This window comes from Glycine max, chromosome 8 (assembly GCF_000004515.6).
Source record: "Glycine max cultivar Williams 82 chromosome 8, Glycine_max_v4.0, whole genome shotgun sequence".
In the NCBI taxonomy this organism is placed as follows: domain Eukaryota; kingdom Viridiplantae; phylum Streptophyta; class Magnoliopsida; order Fabales; family Fabaceae; genus Glycine; species Glycine max.
In genome coordinates, this window is record NC_038244.2 from 9,433,032 (window position 1) to 9,442,973 (window position 9,942).

Below are 9,942 nucleotides of genomic sequence, written 5' to 3' on the forward strand. Positions count from 1 at the left end.
ATTAATGTAGAAAGAAATGTAAAAAGGAATTCTTGCTCTTTGTATCTTGTTTTATACTTGATACATCTTGTACAAATTCTTTCTTTTTGCCGACAAAAACAAATGTAGATGTATATAGATATATATTTTTTGATTACATTATTTGACTGTATTCAATGCATATATAATTAATTAATTAATTATATTTTTATTTACTTGTCTCAAATATATTTTCTTAAAATTAAAGTCTGTATCACTTTAGTTGTAAAGAAAACCTTTTCCTACTTTCTTTGAGGATGGATTTGGAGAGTGTACTCCTAGGTCTTATATACTCTCCACCCGTGTACCTTCTCAACATTTTTACTTAACTTTCTTCATTAAGTTTCATACTATTACTATTGCTACTTTCGTTTTCATGCTTTCTGACTGACTTCCTCGTTAAGCTGCTGCATGGCCAGCCTGTAATATTGTACACGAGTCAAATGTATATCACTTTCTTGCCACGTGAAAAACGCATGTCATAACATGAATGGATCACGTACATATCTATTTCATTAATTTTAAATGTCGTCTCTGTTGTTATTTATTTCTTTAGCATCTCTATCTCATTCTATATCAAAAAGAAGAAACTCAAACATTCTCTTAATATCATTTTATGAAGAAGAAAAAAATAGTAATTAATCCTTCGATATACTTATATATAAGCAAAATGGTCTTCACGATAAAGTCCAGAATCAAAGTGATACATGTAGTCTCCAAAGCAGAAAAGAATCATTATAAAAAAGACCCCGCAAATCAAGACCGAAGAGTCATACAAAATCGGAGCAAATCAAATTTCATATAATGCAAAATGATAAACTATACAGGTTGTTAATCCTCGTGCACAACGTTGCAGCCAAACTAACTATATTGCATATCAGTGTTTGTTCAAACAGATTCTTGGCTAACGTGACAGCAGTATTACCTATAAGTTTCATCAATCGCTGATAATATGCGTGCAATATGTCAAAAGCAACTAGGTCTTTGTCATCTTGAAAATATGAATAATATAACTAATGTGATATTTTGTTTAAAAAAATATTGAATATGTGGGATAATAGGTGAATTATTTTACGTTTCGTTAGGGACGTATAATATACTCAAACAGTATGAGAAAAAACGACCCTGTTAGGTGGTGGAACAACAAATACGCACCCACACCCAATTGAGGGATTATCTAATAACAAAGGAAATCTTAGAGGAAGTGTATGAACATGACTAGTTTTTTTTTTTTTTAACTGCGATTGAACATGACTAGTAAACCAATCTATAACTTAATTTCTTCCTATGAAGCCATGCATAATAAGCACATGCTAAGTCTAATCTAATTACATGAGGATAGTATTGACATTACGAGTATACATACGTGTGTGTTCAGGAGCAACCATCGCGTACCCAACCTTAGTTATCCAGTTAATATTAAGTTATTCTTCTGAGTAACAAACAATTGTTGAAATATAAAATATTAATATAACATGGAAATAATTTTATTTAAATATCGAAATATAATTGAGAATAAGTTGAAAGTATTTTGTAAACAAAAAATAATAAAAATATATAGATTTTATAAGAAAATACTAAGATGATAATATTTTTTATTTGAGTCCTCTATATAATTAATCATAAAATTATTAAACTTTAAAGATTATAAGTATATTTAAATTGATTTATTTCATACTAAAAGAATTTAAACACGTACCTTTTAAATATATTAATCGTAGAGTTTTATTCAAATTATTTATATCTTAAATAAAAATTTGTTATCATGATTAGTTTTAAACATCTCGTGTAACGTATTTTTTTTTTAAAAAAAATGTACACATGATTTTTTTCTGGTAAAAAGTCTAATGTCATTAAATCATTTTAAATTTGTAAAATTTAATTTTGTCGCGTCATTTCCTTTCTTTCCTTAGTGCTTAAGATGCCATTTGTCTCCTTGCTAAACTTTCTCTATCATTCACGTCAATTTATTCAAATACCAGTGGTGAGTAGAATGTTTTCTACCTTTTAAAAAATGCATATGGACAATAGTGTCACGCTCTAACAAATGCAAATGTAGACATTAATATTGAAAAAATAATACATGAAACAACAAAATGTGTAGGTTCAAAGTTCAATGTAAAAACGATAGATGTACTTGGTTAATACCTAAACAAACAAAATTACTGTAAATGATGTTATTAGCATCTCAAGGTCGACAAACTCTCTTTAGAAAATCTTTAACGTCAAACCAATTGTGGGAAGCAGTTTTAATTCAAAGCCTTAATTAAAACATCCTTCCTATGGTACTTGAATTGAACATCAGGTAAATACTTCATGATATTTATTATGATGCAAACGTACGTGCAGCAAAGATAAGTGCTCGTGTAGGCAAAATTCTCCAGTAATATACAAATAAAATTTCTTCAATTCTTTCTATCTTTATCATTTTATTGTTTGTCATGCCTTGTAGATGGATGTCTACCATTTTTTCAGTGTACAATAGCTGCAATAAGGATTGAACCTAAATTCTATATATGGGGCAAACACTTGATTAATGTAAAAAATGAGAACTGTAATAAGTATATTGGTCACCATATATAGGTTATAATGTCCTATAACTTAAGACCTTTTACTATTTTTGGATGACCTAAAATTAGGTTGCTCAAGTATTTTCGTAAAACATTAACACAAAATTAAAATAATAATATTGAGACAAACACAAATTTGAACATACGTCAAGTTGCAAATAGCGAAAGCATGTGTGAACCTTATCTATTTCATCTGTCACAGACATTGAGACTATAGAATTTTTTTTCCTCTTTGAACAAAACACACGCCACAAGGAGTTAGAATACATATTACATCATTTAAATCTTCTCATACCTCAACCAAGAATACATACATACATATACATATATATATATATATATATATATATATATATATATATATAAAGAGATTTTTTAATATTTTGTATTTATCTACTTGCGGGACTATTTTTTGAAGCTCCTCATATTAAAATAGAGAAGAGAGGAAAGAGGAGAGAGGAATCACCGAATCAGTCTTTTTTTTTTTCCTTTTTTTTTTTTATTTATACGTTAGTTTACTATAATATTCCTATACTAAAATTAGGAAAAGAAAAGGAGTGAATTTTTTGTGTGTCCATTACATATATATATATATATATATATATATATATATATTTCATGATCTTATCAACGAAGCTGAAGCAAATGAAGATAAACTTATGATCAAAATTTGTCAGTATTATATTGTTGATTTGTTTCATAATGTCTTGGCTCTCAACGTGCATAAGAATGCCACGTTGCGAGACCAAAGAAGATGGAGCTTGATTTTTGCGGAGGAAAAATCACATAGCAGTGAGCATTGAGAAGTGGTGAAAAACGTTAGTCATTTATAATGAAAATAAGTAGATAAACTAAAGAAGACAGATTATATTCATTTTTGATAAGTTAGTAACAAAAAAAAACTTAATTCTAAATTCAAATAGATAATTAGAATTAAAATTAATTTAAGTGATTTTTCAGGAGTGTCATCCCATTTGCAATAAAAAAAAAAGACTTGAGACACTCCTTATTTATCAATTGCATAAGAGATCATAGACTCAGGCACTCAAGATCAATTTTTCGATCTCACATTAAAACCTAGTCTATGCCAAGAGGGAAGAGATTATTTGACTCAAAAAGGTATCCATCTTAGACCAAGTGTTCCTCTAACTCGTGTACAAATAACATTTCTCTTAAATATACTATCATCACCTCAAGTTTCTATTAGCTTAAGTATTAGATTTTATGTTTAATTATTATTTGGATTGCATGTACAAACTTTACCTTTTAGTTTATATTCTTATAAATTGTCTATTTTAGTTTTATACATATTATTTTTAATCTTTTTTACTCTTTGAGATACATATATATATATATATATATATATATATATATATATATATATATATATATATATATATATAATAGATTAGAAATGATACAATGTAGGAACTAAAAATAGATATTTTAAAATATAAAAACTAAAAGTAAAAGTTTATGCAATTATAAGGAATAAGTAATTAAATCTAGAACTTTGGCAAGGTTCAGCACTTTATTCCCTAGGGCCTCCAACTCTCCAACCAATGAGCAATGAGCAAATCACATGATGAGCCACCAGCATGTTCATTGGGCCTGCAATGCAACAAAAACCCATCTAAATTTTGGGTTATTCTTTCTACACCCAATATATTTTAAAATTTCAACTTTACCCTTTACGGATTTGTAATCCATAATCTATGAGCCCCATAATCTGTATGGGGCTTACAGATTCATAATCGGTAAGAGGCTTATGGATTAAAATTTATGTGTAAAAAAATATTATTTAATCAAAATTAATTGTTATAAAATTTATTATGTAAACTTATATGTGTATTAAATATACATTAGAAATTTTAGTATTATATATATATATCAATGTTAATCATTTCTTAACATAATTATCATATTAACTTAGTTGGTTAGAGTATTGTGTTAATAACGCAAAAGTCATATGTTTGGGACCTGCATGAACCATTACTTTTAAATTATTTTTAATATAATATGGGCCATACATATTACTATAGGATTATTTGTATGAAGCTTATGATAAAAAAGCCCATCTAATTCGAACTTTGAAGAGTGGCGTCAATTAAATATACAACTCATAAAGGGAATCTTGAGAGCGATAAGGGGAGGTGTGCAATTAGCAATATGCAATGAGGGTTTTAAGTAAGAAATTTGGAAGGGAAGATCGAGGGAGACTGAAAACAAGGTTGGTGTCTTGGTGATCGCAATTTTTTTTATTTTTGTAATTGAAGAGATGATGTGTAATCAAGGATACCGGATTCATTCTTAAGAGATCACGTGCTCATTTAAGTAGTTTAATTAGGATCATTCGATTAAAATTAAATTAATGGGTAGGGATAGGTTTAACCTTTTTAGAGTCATACAGATATAATTTTGATCTCCTCAACTTATAATCATGCTTTAAAAAAGAACTTAAATGATTGATGAGAAAATAAAAATAATGAGTAGCCTCCACTCCACGGATGAAAATTAATCGAAGGTACTGTAATAACTTATGGTTATTTATGAGAAAGTTAAAATTAATAGTGGGTAGAAATAGAATGAAAGATAGAGAGAGAGGAGAAAGAAGAAATGTCAAGAATGGCAATGCGTGTGTCTCCTTCAGCTTCAAGTGCACTCTCTCTCCTAAACTGCAAGCAACCACCTCCAGTTTCATGCATCCGTGTACCTTGTCTCTCTCGCTCCTCGCCGCCATCGCTCTCCTACACCTTCAATCCTCTTAGGTACTCTCCATTCTCATCGATCTCAATCTCTCTCGTTCCTTCTCTTTCTCTCACTTTGCTTTTCCGCTTTAAGAAGGTCCTTCATCGGTCACGGCGGAAGCAGAAGCCCAGGGTTTCGTGTCCATTGCTACGCTCCTGCTCCTCTCACTCCTCCCAATCTGCAATGGATCTCTACCATTTCCTCAGTGTCAGCTCTCTTCACTTCCTTCTCTCTCTATTTCAACCTTTTACTTTTTCAATTCCGCTATTTATTCTGAAAATTGAATTTCATAGACTACGCACTTTTAATATTATATATATTAATTCTTCGCTTATTTTATTCCACTGATTGACAATGAAAGAAACATATTATCGAATAATTATTTATTTCTGATCTTCGATTATTTCACTCTGGCTCTTTATTTTATTTGCTGAATAATGCAAAATTTGAGATGTGGCTGATGATGGATATTCGGAACATTGTTTGTAGGGTTTTGATACTGGCGAGAGGCACCGCGGTGCCGAAATCGTATATTGTTCCGTTGTTTGCTCTGCAAGCACCTGCAGGTGTCGTTTCCTGGATCAAGTATGTCATTCTTATGTTTTGCTTTCTTGTTCTGTTTGTATGCTGAAACTGAATTGCTTGTTTAAGAATTGTTTTATTTATTTGTTCAACAATATTTTGTAGAGTGTTATTCTTCTTAATTATCCTTTTTTGCTAATTTTTTTAAACCAATTGGATGTGCAGAGGTAGATATGGTGTGTGGACAGCATTCTTGGCACTTCTGATTCGTCTATTCTTCTATATTCCTGGTATGTTCTCTTATCTATCACGTGAAATTTAGGAAATATTGAAGGAGAAACAATTTATACAGTAGATCTAAAAGTGTAAAATACCCCTTTTATAGCCCTCATTGAATTGGTGTAAATCAAAGCATTTTTCTAGGAACCTCAGGCTGGGCTCTATATCTTCTCTTTGTATAAACTGCGAAACATGAGAAAGAAAATCCTGATTCTGGAGTGTAATAAGAAAAATAAGTTGTGTTTTTTGTTTTTCGTACTTGTTGGATAATGATTGAACATTGAAGGAAAGAAACATTTTCTTCTGGGTCTTTTTCATTTCTAGGTGAACTTGAGTTGCCATTTCTGGCATTGCTCTTGCTGATGGTAGCTCCCTACGAGGCTATGAAATTAAGGTAAGCAAGTCCATCTTTTTGGGACTTTGGGCTGTCAGCCTCTTTATACCTTTTTCAAAAAGTAAAATAAAATGCTTCAACATCTTTCTTCCTCAGGTATACAAAAGAAGGTGCTGTGATTTCATTATTAATCTCGGTGTATCTGGCTTTCCAGCATTTCTCAAGAACAAGCTTACAACAATCATTTGACCAAGGTTCAATTGTTGCCACCTTAGCTGTCATTTGTATCACTGTTGTATCTTTGTTGCTTCTAATCTGAGTTGGCTTTGAAATGATGTACACAGTACACTAATTGTAAATAAGAATAATAGTTGTTGGAGTGATGATATTAAAAAGTTATGGGTTATGTTGGATACTCAGTCTTGTACTTTTCACTTGTTAATTCAAATAATGAAGTTGGAATCAGTATTTGGTATTTGTCATAGAATTTTTTTTAGAACATGATGTTCTTTATATCATAGTTATTAAAACCAAATCAGACCAGCTAGTTCAACCAGTTTAACCATAAAACTGTTTTACTAAAGAACTGTTTTTGAAATATACAACAAAATGAATATTGCATTTGAACTGTGGCAAGTTAAGCATTCACTATGAACACATTTAAGTGTAAACATGTTGAATTTGGTAGGTCTTATTTAAAAGCTAGCATCTGATGTAATTATGTTTTTGGTGCTTTTCTACCAAAATTGTTTAATAGAAATGGAAACTAAACCATCAAGCTATGTTTATGTTATGTGACCACATCCCATGTTTATATATCACTGTTGTGAATAAGGTAGGTTTTTCCAAAGGAGCCTTCTGAGCGTCTTGGACTCAATAATAACATGTTTTAGACCAAACACAATGATTTTAAGTTCTTTAATGTATTTTATTCTGTTTATTAAATAAAATGGCATGCTAGCTGATATTAATTACAAGGATTTTCTATGGAAGAGAAGCTAATACTGTAGAAAAACTGTCTACTACCTATAAATCCTTTTTGGCTTGATCAACTAACAGCCATACATAGATGAAAGGTATAAGTAATTTTAATTGCAAGATTTGTTGACTCTGACTCCTTGAAATTTTGCAAAAACTGCTGGAAGACTGATTGAATTCGAACACATCACATAAAGAATGACTGGACCTTGTTTATCGTCTAGATGTAATTTGCTAGTTGAAGGGAAGCCAACAGACCACATGTGAACAACATCAGCAGGGAATTAAATGCAAATGTGGCTGTGTTGGGGCTTCCTGTTGGTTCTGAACCAAAGACAGTTGATCCGCCACCAGGATTTAGCATGTCTGGTGGAGTTGGGGTCATCACTGGAGTTGGTGGACTTGGTGGGCTGACAAATGTTGGTGTTGGTGGTGGCTGATTAGTGCTGCATTGATAAGATAATATATTAGGATGTATAGGATTGCATCTTCATTAATATAGGGTGAAAAAGAGATATTGGTGCTGCAAATTCTCACCTTGTTGACTTGGGTGATGCGTATTTGCAACTCCCACTACCTGCCATGGAGTTAGATGTTATTTTCTATTTTTAAGGTAGAGAAGCATACGGTAACAGACATAGAGCAAAGTAAGAATTGTTTACAGACGCAGTCTAATCCCCTTAAAAATCGATGAAATAAATGAAGCCCACAATTCTTAGTCATAATGTGAGGAAAGTAAGCTAAGCAGACGGCTGAAATTTTGAGGACATTCATACATTGCTGAGAAAGGTGTTAAGGAGACAGCAGCTGGACCTTCATCAGTTACTTAAAGAAAAACATTACTATAGCTTTTTGGTACAAAAACATTACTATATTTGGTTTTATGGAAGGGAATTTATTCCTGTTTATAAAATTAAATTAAATTTTTTATAAAATGACATCACTTGATGCCTTGTCGCTTGCTCCACAGGTGAAAGTATGAGTTCCTGGCCTGGTAAGTTATGGGTAAGGAGATATTGTACTTCAAAAAATCTTAGATATAGGTATGTAAAGATATATGGTTAACATTTTAAAGCTAGAAACAAGGGAGGTGGGCTGATCCAACTAGAAATTATTGGGTTATATAGTCCCTCAACTGCCTCTCGTGTTATAGAAAATTTGCATAAGAATCTGCATTTTATATGAAAGAAGAATGGTGACTTGAGCTATCCATGCTGTACTCAAAATTCCCAACAGGTCTTGAGATATTGGATGCATGATGGTATGTATTGGATACTTGCTCTGTGCCTGACATGACGTGTTACCCTTGCTATGCAGCCTCGGATGCAAAAACTTATTCATCCATTTTAAGACATGTAAAACATTTTAAATATCAATTTCGCAACCAAGAAAATGATCACAAGAAGATAATCATGCTTTTAAGTAGGATGAAATTCTTACTTGGATCATTGCTTGTAAGAGATGCTGTTCCTCCAAATACACAGCTGGTAGGTGCTGGATTCTTCTGGTAGTAGTCATTGAATGCATAAGAAGCATGATCGCGGACAGTGTTCGGATTATAACAGCTTGCTCCTGGTTGTATTGCTGAGCAGTCTGCACCTCCAAACCCACAAGCATAGTCAAGAGCAACCTGTAGAGCAGTGTCTGAAGCTCCCTGGTTAGCAACACACCATTGACCACCTGAGGATGTAGTAGTCGGGGTTGTGGGTGTTGTAGTTGGGGTTGTGGGCGTTGTGGTTGGGGTTGTTGGATTTGTGGTTGGGGTTGTTGGGTTTGGCCCTGATGTGTCAGGTGTTTGAGGAATGTTAGGGTTTCCCATATATGGATTTCCTGTGTCAGGAGTTGTGGGATTGACGATAGGAACATCATCTAATTGAGTACCCAATTCCGATGATGAGAAGATTTCCTGTTTTTTGCCATTTATTAATATTTTGGTTGTTCCTAGACCTGGAAAAAGAAACGGAAATTTAACTCTTTAGCAGGACAAATGAGAATAACTTTCTAAAGCTACCATCAATTTAAGCAAATTGCACCTAATCAAGTTCATTACAGTTGTTCCTAGAGGTGTGCATGCATGCATGACTACGATATCTTAGAACTGGAAACTATCATCATTTGTAGACAGAATTTATCAATAAAAAATATGATCGAAGTTTATCATATTTTTTATTGATAAATTGTCTACAAATTTTTATGGCTCTTGATATAATGGCAAGAGTTACATATCTTCTCAATCCAAAGTTGGCGTTATTATGGAAAAAATGGTACCTGAACCAAAGAAAAGACATAAGGAGAATAATACGAGGTGCCAGCTTCTAGCATTCATTGCTGCAGGTCGCGGCTTGTGCTTGGATTACAGGTGTTTCCTTAAGATTTATTAAACAAGGGCAGCTCCTTCTCTGTTCCTTTGAAGAGGAATTTCATTACTTAAACTTTTTATATTTTTATATATAATAAAATCCTGAAGAATCATAGCTTTCTTGGATCAAAGAG

General features: G+C 32.1%; 2 protein-coding genes across 3 annotated transcripts; one reads left to right on the top strand and one right to left on the bottom strand.

Moving 5' to 3' along the window:
* Positions 1 to 5,152: 5,152 nt before the first annotated feature.
* Positions 5,153 to 6,939, top strand: LOC100306024 (uncharacterized). 2 transcript variants are annotated; one of them, XM_006584420.4, is made up of 6 exons: positions 5,153 to 5,356; positions 5,430 to 5,543; positions 5,826 to 5,921; positions 6,084 to 6,148; positions 6,462 to 6,531; positions 6,628 to 6,939. In XM_006584420.4, the coding sequence occupies exons 1-6, from the start codon at positions 5,205 to 5,207 to the stop codon at positions 6,788 to 6,790; spliced, it is 660 nt and encodes a 219-aa protein (XP_006584483.1). In that variant the 5' UTR covers positions 5,153 to 5,204; the 3' UTR covers positions 6,791 to 6,939.
* A 439-nt stretch (positions 6,940 to 7,378) lies between these two features.
* On the bottom strand, positions 7,379 to 9,938 carry LOC100802850 (PLASMODESMATA CALLOSE-BINDING PROTEIN 1). Its single transcript, XM_003532733.5, has 4 exons — positions 9,718 to 9,938; positions 8,890 to 9,396; positions 7,987 to 8,026; positions 7,379 to 7,895 (listed from the first exon to the last, which is right to left on the bottom strand). The coding sequence occupies exons 1-4, from the start codon at positions 9,773 to 9,775 to the stop codon at positions 7,670 to 7,672; spliced, it is 831 nt and encodes a 276-aa protein (XP_003532781.1). The 5' UTR covers positions 9,776 to 9,938; the 3' UTR covers positions 7,379 to 7,669.
* Positions 9,939 to 9,942: the final 4 nt, after the last annotated feature.

What these genes read in the sequence shown, in the direction of transcription:
- LOC100306024 (XM_006584420.4), top strand. Translation starts at nt 5,205, where the DNA reads ATGTCAAGAATGGCAATGCGTGTGTCTCCTTCAGCTTCAAGTGCACTC. An exon ending in TCTATTCTTCTATATTCCTG is followed by an intron (nt 6,149 to 6,461) that starts GTATGTTCTCTT and finishes TTTCATTTCTAG; the next exon opens with GTGAACTTGAGTTGCCATTT. An exon ending in TACGAGGCTATGAAATTAAG is followed by an intron (nt 6,532 to 6,627) that starts GTAAGCAAGTCC and finishes TTTCTTCCTCAG; the next exon opens with GTATACAAAAGAAGGTGCTG.
- LOC100802850 (XM_003532733.5), bottom strand. Translation starts at nt 9,775, where the DNA reads ATGAATGCTAGAAGCTGGCACCTCGTATTATTCTCCTTATGTCTTTTC. An exon ending in ATGTCTTTTCTTTGGTTCAG is followed by an intron (nt 9,397 to 9,717) that starts GTACCATTTTTT and finishes TTCTTTTTCCAG; the next exon opens with GTCTAGGAACAACCAAAATA. An exon ending in TCTTACAAGCAATGATCCAA is followed by an intron (nt 8,027 to 8,889) that starts GTAAGAATTTCA and finishes ACTCCATGGCAG; the next exon opens with GTAGTGGGAGTTGCAAATAC.